Source organism: Dendrobates tinctorius, unplaced genomic scaffold (genome assembly GCF_039654945.1).
Source record: "Dendrobates tinctorius isolate UK_male_01 unplaced genomic scaffold, ASM3965494v1 ptg000315l, whole genome shotgun sequence".
In the NCBI taxonomy this organism is placed as follows: Eukaryota; Metazoa; Chordata; class Amphibia; order Anura; family Dendrobatidae; genus Dendrobates; species Dendrobates tinctorius.
The window spans coordinates 2,976,592-3,000,079 of record NW_027361982.1 but is presented as its reverse complement, the minus strand read 5'-3'; the positions used below and the strand labels follow the sequence as shown (position 1 = coordinate 3,000,079).

The following is a 23,488-nucleotide window of genomic DNA, read 5'->3' as shown; positions in this document are numbered from 1 at the left end:
AACAATAGAAAATAAAACCAATATTTATTTTTACATGTGACTTTATTTGTCAGTACGTCAGCTTATCAATAACTGGTAAAAAATATGAAACATTTGGTAAATGGATGCATGGCCCCCACAAGAATCACAAAGTAGTCCAGAAGAGTCCACCATGGTTCAGTCCGGCTCTGTTAGCTGTAATATAATGAACATTAAGAGCAGCATCCTTGAGAATTATTTTAACACTTTGCTTATGATGTTAGCCATTTCAGCTGCTTTCTCGCTGCCGACTTAACATCTTTATTTTTCAGACTATAAATAAATGGGTTTAAGACGGGAACGGCCGCTGTGTTAAATAAGGAAAAAAGCTTGTTGGAATCCAAAGTGTCTGTAGAGCTTGGTCGCAGATATTGGCAGACGAGACTTACATAGAGGATAATGACCACCGTGAGGTGTGAGGAACATGTATAGAAGGCTTTACGTCTCCCCGAGCTGGAACGTATCCTAAGGATGGTGATAATAATGAAGACATAGGAGATAAAGGTAAGAAGGAAAGGGGTAAAACTTACAAGGAACAGCCCTTCAATAAAAATAATGAGCCTCAGAAGAGTAGTGTCACTGCAAGACAGCTTCATGATTGGCAATATATCACAGAAATAGTGGTTAATCTCATTGGACTTGTAGCAGGAAAAGCGAGATATGGCTAACATGTGAGGTATGACCTCCACAAAACCCAATGCCCAACAGACTGTGGATAAAAGAACACATATCTTACGGTTCATAATCATGTGATAGTGCAAGGGATTACATATGGCCACATATCGGTCATAACTCATGGCTGTGAGTATCAACAGCTCATTGCAGGTCAAGGAAGAAAAGATGTACATTTGTGACATACAGTTGGTGAAGGACACAGTTTTATCTCCAGACATATAGGACAGTAGTATTTTATGTAGGGTTATCGTCAAGCAAAACACATCCAGACAGGATAAGTTTCCCAAAAAGAAGTACATGGGAGTGTGAAGATGACGCTCCAGGCAGACCAGCAGGAGAAGGGTCATATTTCCAGTTACTGTTATGAGATATAAGATCAGGACAAAGAGGAAAACCAACGCCTGCAACTCAGAGACTTGCGAAATCCCCAGAATGATAAAATATGTGAAGGGGGTTTGGTTATTAAAACCTACATTTTCAAGGCTGTTTGAATTCTGGAAAACATAAGATGAAAAAATTATACTAAAAAAGATTTTTTTATATATGGCTGTGCGAGATACAGTGCAGAGAAGTCCCTAAGTAGTAACCTGTGCAGTAGCAAGCTATGAGGCATCGGAGGAGTAAGCTAAGCTACATAGTCTGGTCCACCCTGAACAAACCAAGGCAAGTCATAATTCAACCTTCAATGCTCTCCAAAGAGGCACTTTGGCTTAGAGGTTACACTCTCAGGAGGTAAGTAAGGATAGTTGTACTTGTAAAGAAGCACATTTAGCATATTTAGTCTAGAGCATAGGTCAGCTCCACATTAGTAACTTCCCTTTGAAGTATAGCCATCCGTAAATCGTTGCAGCCTTTAATCTATTACAATGATCTTTACAAGCCCAACTCAGGATATAAAACTATGCACATACCAAATGCTGAAGTGAAGAAATTGAATGTAATCCAGAAGAAGTAGTTACATACAATAAACAAACATTTTGGTCAGATAGATCTTTCTCAGCATACAATAATTATAGCAAAATTCAAATAAAGATCAGAAAAACGAATAAAAAAAATGGAAATAAAGTATATATAACATATTAAAAAAAAGAAACTTTCTGGCGACCCTACTAGCCAGATTCAGGGCCTTATTAAAATTGTTTTGCCTAGATTCACTGAAATAGGGGTATTAGACATGAGAACCTGTGATTTTCTCACTAAAGAACACCCTATTACACCCATCCTCTATATACTCCCTAAAATACATAAAAATCTGGAAAATCCACCTGGCAGACTGATTGTAGCATCCACCGGGTCATTTTATCACATATCTCCATTTACCTGGAGAGGATTCTTACACCGCTCATTACGCAAACAATTTCTTTTCTCCTTGATACAGGAGCTTTTCTCAGCATCATTAAAAATCTCGGACTGGTTCCAAGGGAGGCTTTCCTTGTATCCTTCGATGTCAAGGATTTATATACATCAATTCCACACGAACAGGGCATACAATCAGTACGCCGCCTCCTTACCTCTTCAGGGATGGACCCTGACCAAGTTGACCTATGATGTGACCTACTGTAATTGGTCCTTACAAAGAACTTCTTTCTGTTCAAAGACATTATTACCTACAGACGAAGGGCACGGTAATGGGCTCTAATGTTGCACCTCCCTCCTGCGCTAACTGCTATATGGCAGACTAGGAGGAGAGTAGGATATACACCAGTGACCTCCTCCGCTCCAATGTAATGGTGTGGAAGAGGTACATTGAAGATATTTTCTGTATCTGGGGTGGTACACTTGAGTCCCTTGATAGCTTCTTCCACTTCAAATCATCATGGCCGGGACTTGATTTCACTATGACATGTGACACACAATTCAATTTTTGGATACCCTGGTCATGAAGGATAGTGAGGGCATTCTCACAATCAACCTGTATACCAAGTCTACAGATCGTAACAGTCTATTACATTACCATAGTTTTCACCCAATTAGGATAAAAAATTCCACCCCTAAATCCCAACTACAAAGGCTTAATAGAATTGTCTCCAATCCAACTCTTCACCAACAAAGAATCGAGGAAATGAGATCCAAGTTCTTTGAAAGAGGTTATCCACCTCACCTGTTGGATCTATCCACTACCCCAACAACCTCTTCACGGATAAAAACTACGAACCACATTCCATTTGTACACAATTACCACCCGTTTGCGTAGTTCATAAAACTATTAGGTGACATTGGCATATTTTATGGACTGCTCACCCTAATATTAAGGAATTTAAAGAACCCTTCCTTCCTTGTTTTAAGATAACACGCAATCTACGTGACTCATTGATTAAGGCATATATAGGCTCCTCAGGACCAACACATACACAACGTTTTTTACGGAATCCAAAAGCAGGTACCTTTCCTTGCTTACAATGTAACCAATGTAATAATGTCCAGAAAGGGAACATCATCCACCACCCACACACAGGCAAGAAATACATCATTAAAGAATTTTTTACTTGTGATACATCATTCGTGGTTAACTTGATCAAATGCCTGTGCAGACTATTATACATTGGCGAGATCACTCAGCCCATCAAGGACAGGATATCTAAACATAAGTCCACCATAAGATGTAATAATCTCCTATTACTCATACCACACCATTTCATTTCCAGTGGACATAGGTTCTCACAATTACGTTTCCAAGTTATTGAGCATATTCCACCTTTACATCAGGGAGTTAGTAATAGTATACTCAAACGGAGAGAGGCATACTGGATCCATGAATTACTGAAATTAGCCCCTAAAGGTCTGAATAGGGATTATGATATTCAATCCTTTATGCAGCGACGAGTTAACCTGTAACCACACTCTAAAACATGATTTTACTAATTAATGTTGCACTTGTGTCTCATGTATTGATCTGTTTATAAGTTTTGCTCATATATTAATGTTCTAGATAAATTTTATTGCCCTAACACTAATGAATTATATCCTCTTCACAGAGTCATCTATATTGAATATCAAAACTCCCACGCTTCATGATTCTTGCCTCGGACCTTCCCATTCCTCTTCTCCAGTATGGTTTTCATATAGTGCTTCCTTATGGATCTGCACATAGCGTTACAGTCTCTCCATGGATATCGCAGTACCATTTTCAGCCTGTGAAACGCATTGAATACACACAGTGGAACGCAATGCTCACTTCCGGTTAGGTGGAACGCAAATCCTCTACCTCCGGTCACTAGAACGCATAGTGATAAGTGATAAGTGAGTATATTCGTTGCTCAGGTTTCCCTGTTGTGAACTCATTTTCTGGTCTGCCTCTGGCTTCTGGTGAGGGAGCTGGTTGTGCTGACAGAGGAGTTGTGAGTTCTTTTTCTGGGCTCCCTCTGGTGGTGGCAGGAGGTAGTGAAGCTGATCTAATTAACAGAGACCTGCCACCTGATAATGAGGAAGAGGAGTAGACATCTGGAGTCTCAGACTGGATTTAAGACAGCCGACTCCTTATTCCCATGCTGGTGATTTTTTCCTGCCTCCTGAGGTCTTAGTTTCCAGCTCAGTTCCTGCCTTCTCAAGCTAAGTTGTCTTTGCTAATGTTCACATTTGATTTGGTTTGGTCTATTCAGTTTTTTGTGTGGTCAGCCAGCCCCGGCTGGGGCTGTGCTGAATTTCCACTCTTATGTCACTGTATGTGCCAGTTTGCTTTTTGTCCCTTATTAGATTGGCCTCTTTTTGCGCTGTTCTCAGAATACGCCAGATTGCTGATATAGTGGGAGAAGTCTAGTGACTTCAGGGTATTTTTTGCTATCAGAAGTGTTGTACATTTTTGCAGGGTTTTTTGGTGTGATTGCAGACAGTATCTTTCCTTTCCTTTCTAGCTAGTGTGGGCCCCATCGTTTGCTCAGCCTATTCTCCTAACTGTGTTCGTGTTTTCATCTTGTCTCACCGTCAATACATGTGTGGGGGCTGTCTATTCCTTTGGGGTCTGCTCTGGGGCAGTTTTAGTTTTCCCCTTTTCTTGCTTTAGGCTGATTTAGTCCTCCGGCTGTGACGAGGTGTCTAGAATCATCATAGGTATGCTCCACGGCTGCTGTTAGTTGTGTGGTTAGGATCAGGGGTCTGCAATCTGCGTAGTTACCAACCTCTCTGGATTTCTGTGACTTGGCTTGGTCTTGTTTTCCTCCTTGGTGACCCATTCATAACATTTCCCCAAGCATGCTTGGGTGATCTCCGAGTATTTGGAAGTGCTTGGAGATTTAGTTTCTGTTGACCAAGGTGCATGATTTGCTGCTAGTTGACCGCCAGAATACATGTGGGGATTGCATGTTTGTTAGGAAATTTCCACATGTATTCTGTCAGGAACACCGCACTGCACATGCTCACTGAACCAGTGCGTGTGTCCTGAGTAAAACAAACTGTGGAGTGGGGCAGCAGTGTTGAAGATGCGTGCTTCAGACTCTCAGAGGAATCAGGAGCAGAGAGAGATTACTTCAGGCCAGATAGGACCTGAAGCACCTGACTGCTGGGGGCGTGGCCTAAGCTCCGGATAGCTAGGAGCTGAAGGAAATATGCTAGAAGTGTAACTACAGGACAAAGTTACCAAGGGGCATAGACAGGGATGTAAACCAGTAAATTGAAGAAACAGCCGACAGCACAAGCAGGATCATTCAGGGGATGCACGCTTCCCGTCCAGCGACCCAAATGAACATAAAGGTTCCAAGCAAATAATAAAGAGGAGCAGCATCCAATCCGGTTGAAAAAGTGCTTACAAAAATTTATTCTGCCATTGAAAAAAGATACAACGTTTCAACCACAATATGGTCTTTTTCAAGTATGAATACTTGAAAAAGACCATATTGTGGTTGAAACGTTGTATGTTTTTTCAATGGCAGAATAAATTTTTGTAAGCACTTTTTCACCCGGATTGGATGCTGCTCCTCTTTATTATTTGCTAGGGATGTAAACCAGATCAGGCCGGGGTCAAAGCACGAGATAGCACAACAGTACCAAAGGATTAGACAGAATGGATAGTCAGGACATAGCAAGAGATCAGTAAACCAGAACGGGCAACAGACAGTACAATAGGGACAAACTGTAACAGAGTATCAATAGCCAAGCCAGGAGGTCAGAACCGGAGAAGACAATAGTACCAAAGTGTGAGACAGAGAACAGAGTGAGCGCACAGACCAGGTCATACACGGGAGGCAATCAAGCAATGCAGTATTCAAGCACACCAGATGGTCAGACACACAGTCAGAAGAACAGTATAGCTGACATGGAATCCTAGTCTGGAGTGAGCATAAATACCCCTCCCAGATCCAAAGGGAGGCCAGCAAAAGTTAACCCTGAGAGAACAGGACATTTACCATGTCCTATACCTTGACATATTCAGGCTGTCAAGTAGCCAGAAATCATGCAGCTGCGGCAACAGAAACTAAATCTCCGAGCACTTCCAAATACTCGGAGATCACCCTAGCGAATATACTCGCTCTTCACTAATAACGTCACATCCGGAATGTCACTTCTGGTTCCGCGTCACATCACCGGCAGCGCTCTGTCTATGGCAATATTTAATGGGCAATGAGTATATGTACTTGCGTGTCTAGCGGCGGACACCGCGTCTTAAACATCCCGCATACCACACTAGGACTGCGTAAGTCTGTTTATATTTTCTCATCGCCTACAAATACAATTGTTACTCAGCGGTTATTTATGACTTACACCTTATAGGTTTCTCAGTCACCCATACCTGGTACTGACACAGGCCAGGTTTTCTACATTCATCTATTCTGGTATGTTTGTATCTTGCCCTTTAACATTCACTATGTAACTTCCACAATGTACATGTGATCACCATACCACCACCAATATAGTATTTCACCCACTCAGGGTTGTTTTCTCTATAGAGGTGATTCCTACTATTCTCCAAATTATCAGTCGAGTAGGTCCATTTTTCCTTTTACCATTTACCCCTCCTTCCTTCCCCCAAACTCTTAGTCGTCAGTCTCCATATAAACTCTATTGTCTTATACTGTATGTACTGTTCCATCAAGTTCACACCAATATTTTGTATATGTATTTAATCTGTTTAATGATGAAGGTATGCGCTCTTGCCATTGTTTGTTTATTTTTTCCTCATTTTGACCCAGTTTTTGAATATGTTGTATATACTTCATTTCTGGTTTTTGATCCTTTTTTTCTTATCATTATTTTAATTTTGCTTTAATTATAGTACACAGAGGAACGTCTATCTGACTGAAACGTTTGTTTATTGTATGTAACTACTTCTTTTGGATTGCACTACATTTCTACACTTCAGCATTTGGTGTATGCCAAGTTTTCCACACAAGGTTGTACGGTTTGGGAGCCTACTTGTTCACCATCTCTCAGTTGTGCTAACATTTTCTTATTACAACTCAGGATATAGTCACATAAGGCCTTTAACTCACATTAGTGACTCCATTGGGGCTTCTGTTTAAAGACCTGAAAACTTGATTCAGGTGTATCCGTCAAAAGGACCATTGACTTTTAAGTATATGGAGTCACTTTATGCTCTGTCTGACCTCATTGTCTACAATGTCCACCTTTTTGTGGTGGACCCAAAAGCGCAGTTGACCTCACTTTTCTGCCTGCTTAAAAAAGGCAGACACAAACTACCCTAAGGTCAGATAGAGCACAAAGTGACTCCATCTAGTAAGTCGCTTTGTTGGTGTCTGGACCCCGATTTTCAGGTCTTCAGACGGAAACCCAGATAGAGCCACTGACATGTGACTAAAATGTAATATGAGCATATCCTCATAAAGCAGTGTGACAAAATCCTCTCTTATTCATACAGTGGGGGAAATAAGTATCTGATCCCTTGCTGATTTTGTAAGTTTGCCCACTGACAAAGACATCAACAATCTATAATTTTAAGGGAAGGTTAATTTTAACATTGAGAGATAGAATATCAAAAATAAAATCCAGAAAATCACATTGTATAAATTATATAAATTTATTTGCATTTTGCAGTGAGAAATAAGTTTTTGATCTCCTACCAACCATAAAGAGTTCTGGTTCCTACACACCAGTTAAACTCTCCTAATCAACTCATTACCTGCATTAAAGACAACTGTCTTACATAGTCACCTTTATAAAAGACTCCTGTCCACAGACTCAATTATTTCAGACTCTAAACTCTACAACATGGGCAAGACCAAAGAGCTTTATATGGATGTAAGGGACAAGATCATAGCCCTGCACAAAGCTGGAATGGGCTACAAAACCATAAGTAAGACGCTGGGTGAGAAGGAGGCAACTGTTGGTGCAACAGTAAGAAAATGTAAGAAATACAAAATGACTGTCAATCGTCATCGATCTGGGGCAACATGCAAAATCTCACGTTGTGGGGTATCCTTGATCCTGAGAAAGGTGAGAGATCAGCCTAAAACTACATGGGGGAACTTGTTAAAGATCTCAAGGCAGATGGGGGCCACAGTCACCAAGAAAACCATTGGTAACACATTACGCCGTAAAGGTTTAAAATCTTGCAGTGCCTGTGTAGGAGGAGAGGCCTTCGCTGAGTACCCGGGCCGGAACCAAGGGGACAGTGTTCCAGGTTCCTGTGGTATCTGTTTCCAGGGAGCAGAGCTAGGGGATGGACTGCTGAGACTGACAGGGCAGTTGGGGGAGGAGTACAGAGAAGAGGGGCGGAGAGGGCCAGACTGTGTGAGTCAGCAGAACGTGGGAGAAGGAGGTGGAGACTTGGGGAGGGCCAGAAAGCGAGAGCCACGAGCAGCTTCCAGAGAGGAGGCCAGCAACAGGAGGGAGACTCTCGGTGGACCGCACGGAGACGGTGCCGAGCTTACCAACAAAAGAAGACTGCTGCCTCACTCCAGCTCTCGGCTGCTGCCTACTCGCAATCATCCGCGGCCAACGCCGTCTCACTCTAGCTCGCGGTTGCGGCCTCCACGCTGCTGCCCGCAGCCACCACCGCTGCACTCCTGACCATGGCGGTGACTTCTCCTTTGCCGCCCGCAGCTGCCACCGCCCCGCTCCAGTCCATGGTAGAGATTGGGCCTGTGCCCGCTGCGGATCCTCCAGTGTGGCCTCAGACTGCGCCTGTGGCCTATCAACCGCCACTTATCACCGCCACTGCCAGTCCCTCTCAGGGAGTTGCGGCCTCCCCTCTCCCACTCCCAGGCGGTATCCTGCTGCCTCCGCTGGGGGACATCCCGCCAAAGAACTCTCCGCGGGCCTGTTGTGCCCCTACTCCTCCTGGGCGTCGGAACGCCCGAAGACTACGCCAGATCTTCAGCGGCTGGGCCCAGTGGCTGTGACGCAGACACACCGTGGAACAGAATGCCGAGGGACGTCAGGACGGATAAGTGATACATAGTGACTAAGGACCCGTAGTCGGCCATTCCGCGGCCATATAGTGACCGGCCTTTGCCGTATTAGTCGTGTTCTCCCAATCCTTGTTTATGTGTATTGGCTCCCTGCGAGGACAACTACTGTTATTCTGTTGGTTGCGTAACAATAGCCCTGACGGCATTTATCTATAAAAGTTAACATTTAAAGTCATTTCTGTCTCGCGTCTCGTCACTGCATTCTGCGTACCTGCTATTACCACATCCGCAAGGTCCCCTGCTCAAGAAGGCACATGTGCAGGCCCGTCTGAAATTTGCCAATGAAAACCTGGATGATTCTGTGAGTGATTGGGAGAAGGTGCTGTGGTCAGATGAGGCAAAAATTGAGCTCGTTGGCCTTAACTTAACTCGCTGTGTTTGGAGGAAGAGAAATGCTGCCTATAAACCAAAGAGCACCATCCCCACTGTCAAGCATAGATGTGTCAATTAAGGGAACTGTAGGAGAATAGAAGCGCAAATATGGTTTTATCGGATAGATTCAGAATCTGTTATTCAGAAAAACTGCTCACCTGGTGCCCCTTTGACAAGACATATAAACGTCAGCTGCCGCATATCCACGGGTCAGGCATTGACCATATCAGGAACCATACAAAGGAATTTTGTGGATATCATCCGCGCTGCTGAACAAATAGAAGTCTGGACTTATTGAAGGAAAGGAATGGTGGCCTTATTCAACGCATTTTGAAGTCTATATATGACTTCTTCGTCAGGAATTACCACATACTTATATGTTATGTATGTGGTAATTCCTGAGGAACGAGTCATATATAGACATCGAAATGCATTGAATAAAGCCACCATTCCTTTTCTTCAATACGTCCGGACTTCTATTTGTTCAGCAGCGTGGATGATAGCCACAAAATTTCTTTGTATGGTTCCAAGCATGGAGGTGGAAAAATTATGTTTTGTGGATGTTTCTCTGCTTAGGACACAGGACTACTGCACCACATCAGTGGGAGAATGGATTGAGCCATGTATCATAAAATCCTGAGTGACAACCTCCTTCCCTCCAGGACATTAACAATGGGTCATGGCTACCAGCAAAACAATGACCTAAAACATACAGCCAAGGCAACAAATGAGTGGCTGAAAAAGAAGTACATTAAGGTCATGCAGTGGCCTAGCCAGTCTCCAGACCTTAATCCCATAGAAAACATATGGAGGGAGATGAAGCTCCGAGTTGCCAAGCAACAGCCTCAAAATCTTAATGATTTAGAGATGATCTGCAAAGAGGAGTGGACCAAAATTCCTCCTGACATGTGCGCAAACCTCATCATCAAGTACAAAAAACGTCTGACTGCTGTGCTTGCCAACAAGGGTTTTGCCACCAAGTATTAAGTCTTGTTTGCCAGATGGATCAAATACTTATGTCTCACTACAAAATGCAAATAAATGTATATAATTTATACAATGTGATTTTCTGGATTTTATTTTTGATACTCTATCTCTCAATGTTAAAATTAACCTACCCTTAAAATTATAGACTGTTCATGTCTTTGTCAGTGGGCAAACTTACAAAGTCAGCAAGGGATCAAATACTTATTTCCCACACTGTACATTTCACACTACATGGTGTGATGCTAGTGTCCGCCTAACAACCTTACATCACAGTAATGCCTTCCCTAGTAGAGGACCCAAGACCATATCCCCCAGCAATAATGTGTCAAGGTTAATTTCACCCAGGCACAGTTTCACCGATATAACAGGAGGCTACCTAAGCACCAATGTTTTGAACACAAAGGTTACATTAGTAATATTATTTGTGTCTAAAAGAATAGCCAAAAACATATATTTGGATAAAGCATGTAAATAACATATTAAATAGCTTCACTAATATTGCACTTGTGGTTTCTACACCTTACAGCTGGACCCTCTGATTTGGCTAAAAAAATTCAAACAACTGCAAAAAGAATAAAGATTAGATAAACTAAATGGCTCCACATATAAAATCTCTCTGAATCCCGGAGTGGGAATTTGTTTTCACAGATACAAAAATTAAATTAAGCATTGCTCTAAAATGCTCTCCGAGGCAAAGTGCTAGGTACGTAAAGTAATATGGGGGTGCCGTGTATAACATTTTTACACCGACAGATAGGAATTAGCCTTTTGCTTTTGTCAATAGAGGGGTCCCCATTGAGGCACGTATGGACATAGATGGTCCTAACGACAAAATCCACTGGCAGCAGAGTGGGTAGCACTGCTACCTTGCAGCACTGGGGGTCCTGGGTTTTCCCTCGAACATGGGCAACGTCTGCATGTAGTTTGTATGTTCTCACTGCGTTTGCGTGGGTTTCCAATGACTTTCTCTTACATGTCAAAAACATATTGGTATGTAAACTGGCTTTTTTTTCCATAAAATTACCTGTCTGTGATAGGGAAATTATACATTGATATCCAGTTTGGACAGGGACTGGAATAAGTAGTGATAAACCATGTGTATGGCTGCTGTATGGCACATTCACGTTTGTGCAGAATTATTTTTTGAGGCATCCCTGGTTCTATAGGGATATTATTTGTAAGGATACCGAAAATGTTCATTATGTTCATTTTTTATTAGGTTATAAAAAGAGACTTTTTTCATTTATCCCCCTTATTTACAGTGTCATTGCTGCGACTGTGTCATGTACTAACAGTAATCGCTGCAGTATGGACACAACCTCCGCATCGTACGAGTGCCCTGTACATTATATATAACATGAGATGGGGGCCATGAACGGATCTGACTGCGGCTTCAGTAATTACAAGGAGCGTGGCATAACCATATTATCAGAGCAAATAAAGAAAATAAAATTCCCCACATAATAAGCGCACAGAGGACCATCCTGCCATCATACACCAGTGAGCAGCCATAACCTGATCTCACCTACCTGAATGAGTAAATCCATGCTGTACAATCTTGCAGGGAAATTTGATTTTATAATCTTGTACAACAGAGAAATGTCCCAAAAGTATAAAGCCTCCAAGGAACAAAGAGTTGCAGAGTTCTGTGCTACTGCGCTGAAGTTGACGATATTCAAGTTATAAGAAGTCAATAAAGTCCCAAGCAGCAATGAGTTAAAGTCGGCTGTAGATGTAAGGGTTAATATTGAAGGAGCCATTGGTGCAATTTTTTTGTTATTTGAATGCAGGTATTTTAGCTAGAAATAAGTTTTGTAATTGTCTTGGCACCATTTTCTTTCTGTAGCGTCCATCCTACACTGTGCATTGCTGAAAGGAGAATAAGATAACCAAAAATTCATCAGTCAGCCCACTATGATGGTCGGACCGGACTTTGTAACTTTTTTATCTGTGTTTTTCTGAGCTCTTCTCAGACAATTTATGACCACAGACCACATTAAAGTTGAATGTGCAGGCAAATAAAAGGCCAAACAGTGCTACATAGGTAATGAACCCCAATTGCAGAAATATATATATATATATATATTATACTCTCTGGCCTCCCTTCTAGCACTCTGGCTCCACTCCAGTCCATCCTACACTCTGCTGCCCAACTAATCCACCTGTCTCCCCGCTATTCCCCAGCCTCCCCTCTATGCCAGGCTCTTCACTGGCTTCCTATTGCCCAGAGGCTCCAATTCAAAACCCTAACCATGACATACAAAGCCATCCACAACCTGTCTCCTCCATACATCTGAGACATGGACTCTAGGTACCTACCCGCACGCAACCTTCGATCATCTCAAGATCTCCTTCTCTACTCCCCCCTTAACTCTTCTTCCCACAACCGCATACAAGACTTCTCCCGTGCTTCCCCCATACTCTGGAACTCTCTGCCGCAACACATCAGACTCTCACCATCAACGGAAACCTTCAAGAAGAACCTGAAGACCCACCTGTTCTGACATGCCTACAGCCTGCAATGATCCTCGGTCTACTGAACCACCGCACGACCTGCTCTACCCTCTCCTACTGCATCCTCACCCATCCTTGTAGACTGTGAGCCCTCGCGGGCAGGGTCCCCTCTCCTTATGTATTTGTGTGTCCCTTGTCTTACACATGTTTATTATATTTGTCTATATTTCCCCTTTTCACATGTAAAGTGCCATGGAATAAATGGCGCTATATAAATGCATAATAATAATAATAATAATTTTAACCCCAAATAAATGCATTTAAGTAGAAAAAATATTGTCCCCAAAGATCGGCAATCCCTTTAATAACTCACACAATTCTAGCCCCATAACATTTATATTAACATTAGGAAAAAAATCATGTAAGGATCACATTTTATTTCACAGTGAATTTATGTTCCAGGTGCCTTCTGGGAAAAGCGAAGAGTCTCCCTCAGCAAGAAGATCGTTGGGTACAGCCGGGACCAGATGCTTGGAAAGCATCGCCAAACTGCGTGCCTTAAGGCACGCAAATTTTTGCCTCTAGGACATTATTGCAAGAAAGCTTGGCTGATTGACTAGATTGCACAAGAAGGAAAACACACAGTAGATTACACAAGAAGGAAGACACACAGCATGTCAGCAGGATCTAGGAGCAACACAGCAGATGTGACAACCTACATGGTGAGCTACAACATGTGCTACATGTTCACAGATTAACCAGAAGAAGAATCCAACTTCACCTGCCAGAAGTGTAGACTACTGGCCTTTTTAGAAGAAAAGGTGCGGGGTCTGGAAGAAAGAATTGCAACTTTGAAACTCAAAGAAAATGAAGACTTCCTAGACAGAACAGAAGCATCTCTACTGGTCACAGAAGTTGAAGAAAGTGTCAGAGAACCTCGAAAAGCAGATGAGTGGAAGCATGTGACCAAGAGAATCAAGAAGACCACACAAGCAAACAAGAAAAGGGCACACAGCAGCACCCAGAAGTGACAACAAAAAGTACAGTCAAGAAGCGAAGAAGAGCGGTAGTGATGAGAGACTCAATACTGAGAGGCACAGAATCAGCCATCTGCAGACCGGACATAAGTGCAAGAGAAGTATGCTGCCTCCCAGGTGCGAAGATCAAGGATGTGACCGATAGGATATCAAAGCTCATCAGTTCCAAGGACGTCTACCCATTTCTTCTGATACATGTTGGCACCAATGACACGGCAAGGAAGGACCTACAGACAATCTGCAAAGACTTTAAAGAGTTGGGGAAGAAAGTAAAGGAACTGGATGCAAAGGTAGTTTTTTCTTCTATCCTTTTAGTAGACGGGCATGGCACCAGGAGATGGAACAGGATCCTTGATGCGAACAACTGGCTAAGACGATGGTGCAGTCAACAAGGATTCGGATTCCTGGACCACGGTGTGAATTACCTGTATGACAAACTCCTCGCCAGCGACGGACTACACCTCAACAAACCTGGGAAACACACATTCGCCAGAAGACTCGCTACACTCATCAGGACGGCGTTAAACTAAAAGAAAAAGGGACGGTAAGAAAAACATTAGACTCGAACATGAAGCCAGAAAATATACTGATGAAGGATATGAGGTGCGGCAACATACATAGAAGGGATGTATGAAAATTTCGAAAACAATCCACAGGGAGAAGATTGGAACAAAACAAAATCCTCTAAACTGCATGCTCACAAATGCCAGAAGCCTGACAAACAAGATGGAAGAACTAGAAGCAGGTAACAGGTAACTATGACATAGTGGGAATAACCGAGACATGGTTAGATGAAAGCTATGATTGGGCAGTTAACTTACAGGGTTACAGTCTGTTAAGAAAGGATCATAAAAATCAGAGAGGAGGAGGGGTTTGTCTTTGTGTAAAGTCTTGTCTAAAGTCCACTTCAAGGGAGGATACTAGTGAAGGGAATGAGGATGTCGAGTCCATATGGGTCGAAATACAGGGAGGGAAAAATAGTAACACAATTCTCATTGGGGTCAGTTACAAACCCCCAAATATAACAGAAATCATGGAAAGTCTACTACTAAGGCAGATAGCTGAAGCTGCAACCCATAATGAGGTCCTTGTTATGTGGGAATTTAACTGCCCGAATATTAACTGGGAAACAGAGACCTGCGAAACCTATAAAGGCAACAGGTTTCTGCTAATAACCAAGAAAAATTATCTTTCACAATTGGTGCAGAATCCAACCAGAGGTGCAGCACTTTTAGCCCTAATACTATCTAATAGACCTGACAGAATAACAAATCTGCAGGTCGTCGGGCATCTAGGAAATAGCGACCACAATATTGTATAGTTTCTCTTGTCTTTCACTAAGGGGATGTCAGGGAGTCACAAAAACACTTTACTTTAAGAAGGCAAAGTTTGACCAGCTTAGAGATGCCCTTAAAGGGAATCTGTCACCGATTATTTCGTATTTAAGATGTGGCCACTGCCATCAGGGGCTTATCTACAGCACTCTGTAATGCTGTAGATAAACCCCCGATGTAACCTGAAAGAGAAGAAAATCGAGTTAGATTATACTCACCCAGGGGCTGTCCGGGTCTGGTCCGGGTCTGATGGGTGTCGCAGTCCGGTCCGACACCTCCTATCCTCTAGAGATGACGTCCTCTTCTTTGCTTCCCGTTGCGGCTCCGATGCAGGTGCACTGCTCTGCCCTGTTGAGGGCAGAGCAGAGTACTGCAGTGCGCAGGCGCCAGACCTCTCTGACCTTTCCCGGGAAGCAAAGAAGAGGACGTCATCGCTAGAAGATGGGAGGCGTCGGACCCGACCGCGACACCCATCGGACCCGGACCACCCCTGGGTGAGTATAATATAACTCGTTTTTCTTCTCTTTCAGATTATATTGGGGGCTTATCTACAGCATTACAGAATGCTGTAGATAAGCCCCTGATGGCGGTGGCCGCATCTTATATACGAAAAAATAGGTGACAGATTCCCTTTAATCTGGTTGACTGGGACAATGTCCTCAGAAATAAGAATACTGATAATAAACGGGAAATGTTTAACAAAAAAGCTTTATCTAAAAAACTAATTAAAACTGCCAAAAAGAAAACAGAGAAGCACATTGCTAAGGAGAGTAAAACTAACCCCAAACTGTTCTTCAACTACGAGTAAAAGAATCATAAGTTAAAGTGTAGGCCCCTTAAAAAATTGTGTGGAAAGAATGGTTATAGATGGAGAGGAAAAAGCTAATATATTAGACACCTTCTCCGCGGTATTCACAGTTGGAAATGAAATGCTAGGTGAAATGCAGAGAGACAAAGAAAACCCTACATTAAGGGTCACAAATCGAACCCAAGGAGAAGTGCGAAACTGGCTAAATAAGATTAAAATAGAGAAATCTCCGGGCCTGGATGGCATACACCCACGAGTACTAAGAGAACTAAGTAATGTAATATACAAACCATTATTTTTTATATTTAGGGACTCTGTAGCGGTCTGTTCCACAGGACTGGCACATAGCAAATGGGGTACCAGTACTCAAAAAGGGCTCTAAAAGTGAACATGGAAATTATGGGCAAGTAAGTCTAACATCTATTGTTGGTAAAATATTTGAAGGGTTTCTGAGGGATGTTATTCTGGATTATCTCAATGAGAATAACTGTTTAAACTCCATATCAGCATGGGTTTATGAGGAATAGCTCCTGTCAAACCAATCTAATCAGTTTTTATGAAGAGGTAAGCTATGGAGTGGACCAAGGTGAGTCATTGGATATGGTATATCTTGATTTTTCTAAAGTGTTTGATACCGTGCCACACAAGAAGTTGGTACACAAAATGAGAATGCTGGGTCTGGGGGAAAATGTGTGTAAATGGTGTGGCATGGCGACTGGTCATGAGATTGATTGGCGGTATGTATCGCAGAGGTGGGTGGCCCTGTGATGGAATCCTGGGCGTGTTTTGTTCAGCAGATCTACTGCTGAGGGTTTTTGCTATACATTGGGAGGCTTCCTGGTGACTTGGAGTGGGGATGGGTGGGTCCAGTCACCTACATACCCACCCAAGGGGTGTGTGTCTGAATACCCAAGATGAAGCCTGTATGTGTTTGTGTATGTTTAAGGACCTGTGGTGATGTCATGATCACCTAACAAGTGCATGTGATGTTACCTCACCTGTGGGTGTGGTTAAGGCTACCTAATGGAGCCTGTGTGTTTGGCACAGGTGGCAGTGCTGGCTAGTCTGAGCCAGAGGAAGGAGGCCTGTGAGATACCTCCGGAGTGGACGGTCTGATAACCGTGAGTATTACTAACCGGGGTCAGTGAGAGACGTTGTGTGATACCTCTGAGGACAAGAGGCACCCGGGAGCCTGTTTGGCTGATGCTAACAGGTAACGGAGAGGAATCCGTGTTATGCTGACCAGGGTCAGTGAAAGACTGTGTTTAGGCTATAGAGCCTGCGTGCTGGATATGGCACAGCCTGTGTGCCCACAGGTCTGAGTGAAAAAAGCCCTGTTTATGGACATTGTTATTTTGTTTTGCTGGATCTAAAGGCTGACTTACTCTGTGTTTGTGCGGCTGGGGATATGGAGCAATAAACCCAGGTGAACTTTTAAGAAAACTTGACTCCTCCTGTATGTTATATTGCTGCCAAGCAAGTAAACCCCAACCCCCTAGTGATCACTACGTCACAATGGATAAGTAACTGGCTTAGTGATAGAAAGCAGAGGGTGGTTATAAATGGTATATTCTCTAACTGGGTCGCTGTGACCAGTGGGGTACCGCGGGGGGCGGTATTGGTACCTATTCTCTTCAATATATTTATTAACGATCTGGTAGAAGGTTTACACAGTAAAATATTGATATTTGCAGATGATAGAAAACTATGTAAAGCAGTTAATACAAGAGAAGATAGTATTCTGCTACAGATGGATCTGGATAAGTTGGAAACTTGGGCCGAAAGGTGGCAGATGCGGTTTGACAATGATAAATGTAAGGTTACACATTGGAAGAAGGAATCAATATCACCATTACACACTGAATGGGAAACCACTAGTTAAATCTGACATAGAGAAGGACATGGGGATCCTAGTTAATGATAAATTTACCTGGAGCAACCAGTGCCAGGCAGAGGGTGCCAAGGCAAACAGGATCATGGGGTGCATTAAAAGAGGTCTGGACACACATAATGAGAGCATTATACTGCCTCTGTACAAATCCCTGGTTAGACCGCAAATGGAGTACTGTGTACAGTTTTGGGCAGCAGTGCTCAGGAAGGATATAATGGGACTAGAGTGAGTACAAAGGAGGGCAACAAAATTAATTAAGGGGATGGGGAACTACAATACTTAGAGAGATTTTATAAACCCGTCTGTCTCACTATTAATCCATAGAACTGGAGTACAGAAATAGCACAAATTACATGTATTATAAAAATATCATTTTATTAATCAAAAAAACAAGTCAATTATTTATACAAACTGATAAACCTCCATTGTGGGACACATGAAAGGCTATATACTCCTATAAACCACACAATTCGATTTCATAAGAATGTAAGTCCAAAAGGACTATATATAACATAGGGTTACTATGTCCGCTAATTTATAAGTAACATGCTAAGGTCTGCCCTGCATCACAGAGATCGCATTTAGCCCGGCAACAATACCATAGTCTTAGAAGCCACTACAGCAGGAACATCATTGTAATTAAACCTAATATAAAGCGAACATAGAAACAGCCAATGAGGTATACTGAATAACTCACATGTGTGGAGCAAATGCCACGTGTCCTTCACCCCGACGCGCGTTTTGTCCTCTTCCTCAGGGGGCGTGTGTCAGAGACAAGGGAAGGCGGGTCTTTTAAACAGCCTATTACCAATCAGATGTCAACTAAAAGTCATGTGTCAAACAGCTGATGATCTTCCACATAGCGGTGCGCTACGTCATTAAACCACTACCTTATAGACTTATCATCTTCGGTCAGTGAGACGCAAACAAACCAGTAATCATGGTACTTAGTTACGTGTATGTCAGTTGTCTCATTATTGCCGGGGAAATCAAAGTCTGGAAGCCGGTAAAATAGATGAGCGCGCACAATGGAGATCACTATGCTGTAAAGTACCCTATTCTTGTGCAAACAGAAAATAGTATAATGAAAGAAAATATATATGAATTATCTAGCAATATATAAAATTAATAATGTGCTAATATATTATGTTGAAAATAAGTGCAAATTTCATTAAACATACATTAATGTGCAAAATGCGCATATATATAGAAACAATACAGACTTCATCATACATTATTGTGTGAATGCATATATACATATATAATAAATCAATACAAATTTCATTATGCAAACATCAATGTGCAAATGCATCCATATGTAAGATGAAATCATGCAAATTGAACTATGCATACATTATTGTGCAAATAAACATATATAATATAATAAAATTAGTGCAAATTTCACTATGCATATATTTATGTGCAAATGCGCACATCTATATAAACAAAAAATGTAAACTTCACCGTGCATATATTGGTAGATAAATGTGCATATAAATCTAATATATAAAGCTCAAAGTGTGTATGTATGTGTGTGTGTGTGTGTCCGGGATAGGCATCCGCACCGTCACAGCTACAGCCACAAAATTTGGCACAGTCACACGTCTGGACCCCGAGAGCGTCCTAGGCTATGTTGTGAGGCAAAATTTTAACCCCGCGTGTTCCAATTCACCAAACAATTTTGCCCATGTCTAGATAATGGGGAAAAAGTGTGTGCGTGTCAAGCCCCACCCCTCATTATGATGTCATAATGCCCCTATCTACATAATGGGGAAACAGTGTGTGCGTATCAAGCCCCGCCCTCATTATGATGTCATAATGGTTGCCATGGCGACGCTGATGTCATCATAGGTTGCAAGCCCCGCCGCTCATTATGATGTCATAATGGTTGCCTATGGGATGGGGAGGATGTGTGATGGGTATATGGGCACTGGACTATGGGATGGAGGATATGTATGACGGGTATATGGGCACGGGACTATGGGATGGCGGATATCTATGATTGGTATATGGGCATGGGAATATGGGATGGCGGATGTGTATGCCGGGTATATGGGCATGGGACTATGGGATGGAGGATGTGTGATGGGTATATGGGCACTGGACTATGGGATGGAGGATATGTATGACGGTTATATGGGCACGGGACTATGGGATGGCGGATATGTATGATGGGTATATGGGTATGGGACTATGAGATGAAGGATGTGTGATGGGTATATGGGCACTTGACTATGGGATGGCAAATATGTATGATGGGTATATGGGCATGGGACTATGGGATGAAGGATGTGTGATGGGTATATGGGAATGGGACTATAGGATGGAGGATGTGTGATGGGTATATGGGCACTCGACTATGGGATGAAGGATATGTATGATGGGTATATGGGCACGGGCCTATGGGATCGTGGATATGTATGATGGGTATATGGGCACGGGACTATGGGATGGAGGATAATTATAATTTGCTATAACTAACCACAGTTAGTTACTATGCCCGGGCAGCGCCGGGCTCTTCAGCTAGTTTATAATAAATATGCTAATTTCCTTAAGCACATATTATTGCGCAAATGCACATACAAATACATGTGCAGATTTCATTATACATCTATTAATGTGCAAATGAACATAAAGTAAAAATATAATATAGTGCAAAATTCATTAAATATTGAATAGTGTATCAATATACATATATAAAAAAGTGTAAATATTAATAAAATACTTTTTAATATGCATATAAGTGCAAAAGTGATTTAGCCAATATGCTATAAATGAACAAAAAATTAAAATGAAAAATAAAAACTGTGATGCACTAAAAACATCCCTAACAAATTGTATAGGGCTATAGTGCTATCACACTACATTATTATGCAAAAGAAAAATGAAGGACACAAAGACAAACACAAAGACAAAATAGAATTCTTGATAGAAGTTTTCATCTTTCAGTGAAAGACTGAAAATGGTTTTTCTACTTGCCATAACCAAAAGTGTCATCCACGCATGGAAAAACCTCCAACAGAACTAAATTAAAAATTAAAAAATTAGAAACATAAAAAACAGACCCTTTATAACCCCATATCCCCTAAAAATGAAAAGGCAAAAAAATTCCCGGTATAAAAATGCACCGAATTCGAAGCTCTCATTAAGCACATCAGGGACCAAAGTCCCTAACCTGTATATCCATTTACATTCCAGTTTCGCATGATTTTTCCCTAAATCTCCTCCCCTAGGTCCAAGTTGCAGAACATCAATACCCCTAGCTACAAATAATCGGGAGTCACTATTGTGGTGATGAAAGAAATGCCTGGGTACTGTTTTTAAAAGGGATGGATCTGTCACTGTACGCCCCTTCTTGATATCCCTGATGTGTTCTCTAACACGTATGCGTAATTCGCGGGTAGTAAGACCAATATACAACTTACACATGGGCATTCAGCACTGTAGATAACTTCTTTCGTAGAACAAGTGATAAAATGTCTAATATTAAACTTACGAGTCCCTGCAGCATTGGAAAATTCCTTTGTTTTGATCATATTATCACATCCCTTGCAATGCCCACATGGATAAAATCCTTTCATCTCCAGCCAAGTTGGATTAACAATAGATGGTGACTCATAGTGACTGTGTACTAGCAAGTCTTTGAGATTTTTGGATCTTCGTGCTGTAACAAGGGGTGATGTAGGCAAACATTTTTTCAAAACTGGATCTGACATCAAAATGCGCCAGTGTTTTTGTATTATCTCCCTAAATTCTGACCACTGACTACTATATATGGAAACAAGACGAACTTGGTTATCAACATCATTTTTTGACGTATTTTTATACAGCAACTCATACCTTGAAGTGTATTTAGCGCGATGGTATCCATGAGTAATCATTTTTTTACTGTATCCTCTATCATGGAACCTCCCTCTCAATATTCGGGACTGTTCTTCAAAGGAATAATCTTCAGAACAGATGTGCCTAATTCTCAAAAATTATCCCGTTAGTACACCCCTAATTGTAGATATGGGGTGAGAAGATGTGGCATGCAACAAAGTGTTGGTAGCTGTTGGCTTCCTATAAACCTCTGTCATCAAGCTACCATGAACCAAAGTTTTAATTTGGATGTCCAAAAAATCTACGGTAATTCTCTACCAACCTTCTAAGTTAATTTAATATTCAAATCATTTTGATTTAATCTGGTCATCAAATTGTTCAATTCTTGTCTGGAGCCCTCCCATAAGAAACACACATCATAGATGTATCGCATCCAATGATATGTGTTCTCAATTCCGGGGACTGGATTACTGGACAATATCTCGCTTTCCCATGCACCCAAAAACAAATTTGCGTAAGAGGGTGCACAGGAAGCCCCCATCGCTGTCCCCTGTTTTTGTAAAAAACAATTTTTATTAAAAGTAAAACAGTTATGGGTCAGGATGAATTCTATTAGAGCAAGAAGGAGATCCACCAGATGTGTATCCAGATTACTCGTCTTAAGATACCATGAAACAGATGCTATACCATCTTTATGTTTAATGGACGTATATAGGGACTCCACATCTGCCGTGACCATCAACATGTTTTCTGTCAAACACATATTATCAAGTCTTTGCAAGGCAGATGTGGTGTCCTGTTATGATTGAGTCACCGTAGGAGGCAAAAACAGAAATGCTAGCTAAGTCCAGAAAACCAGAGAAGTTGGCAACTATCAGATTGCAGACCCCTGAACCTATCAACACAACTAGCAGTAGCTGTGGGGGGTTCCTACGATGACCTAGACCCCTCGATCACAGCCGGAGAGATACATAGGCCTAAAGAAGGAAAGGGGAAATCTAACTGCCCCAGAGCAGACCCCAAAGCAATAGGCAGCCCCCCACATATAATGACGGTGAAGCAAGGTGAAAACACTTACACAGACAGAAAGACAGACTGAGCAAAGACGGGGCCCAAAAACTACCTAGATAGGAACGGATAGGAAGGCTGCTGTCTGCAATCTGCCAAAACCCTATCAGAGACAAAAGCCAACAAGCTGATATAAAAATGGCCCTGAAGCAACTAAGCTTCAAAAACTAAATCAGCACTCAGGTACTTTCAGAAGACAGAGCTAACGGAACACTGCACACTCCAGCAGGGAGTGGCAGAATCCAAAAAGCAAGAAAAACAAAAAACAAATCTTAAATGCAAAAAGGCAAAACAGGAAACTTAGCTTTAGGAGAGCAGGAATCAGACTGGTGTCCAAGAGTCCACAGAGAAATCACCCGCAGGGAAGAAAGGGCGTAGGCTGCCTTAAATCCAGTCAGTGACTCCACTCAGCCAATCGTCTTCATTAGTCCCAGGTGCCTGATAATCAGGCTCACTACCTTCCTTCACTAGAATAGGGAGTTCACCAGGCCTCAGTGACGGAGGGGAAAATGAACTCACAACAGTGTCCCTAATATACGATGGCAAGCTTGTGACAAAAGGTCTCAGATAAAAGTCCAACAAATCACAGACAATTTCACACAACCCCTCGTTGCCAGCCACAATAGGTCTTCCTGGGGGATTAAGAGGGTCTCTATGAGTTT

General features: G+C 42.1%; 1 protein-coding gene across 1 annotated transcript in view; it reads right to left on the bottom strand.

The window, feature by feature from the left end:
* Window positions 1–230: 230 nt before the first annotated feature.
* LOC141073753 (olfactory receptor 6C1-like) overlaps window positions 231–23,488 on the bottom strand; it is a 44,353-nt gene continuing 21,095 nt past the window's right edge. The window contains exon 3 of the mRNA XM_073561154.1: window positions 231–1,187. Coding sequence (XP_073417255.1) covers window positions 231–1,187 — 957 coding nt within the window. The remainder of the gene's footprint in view (window positions 1,188–23,488) is intronic.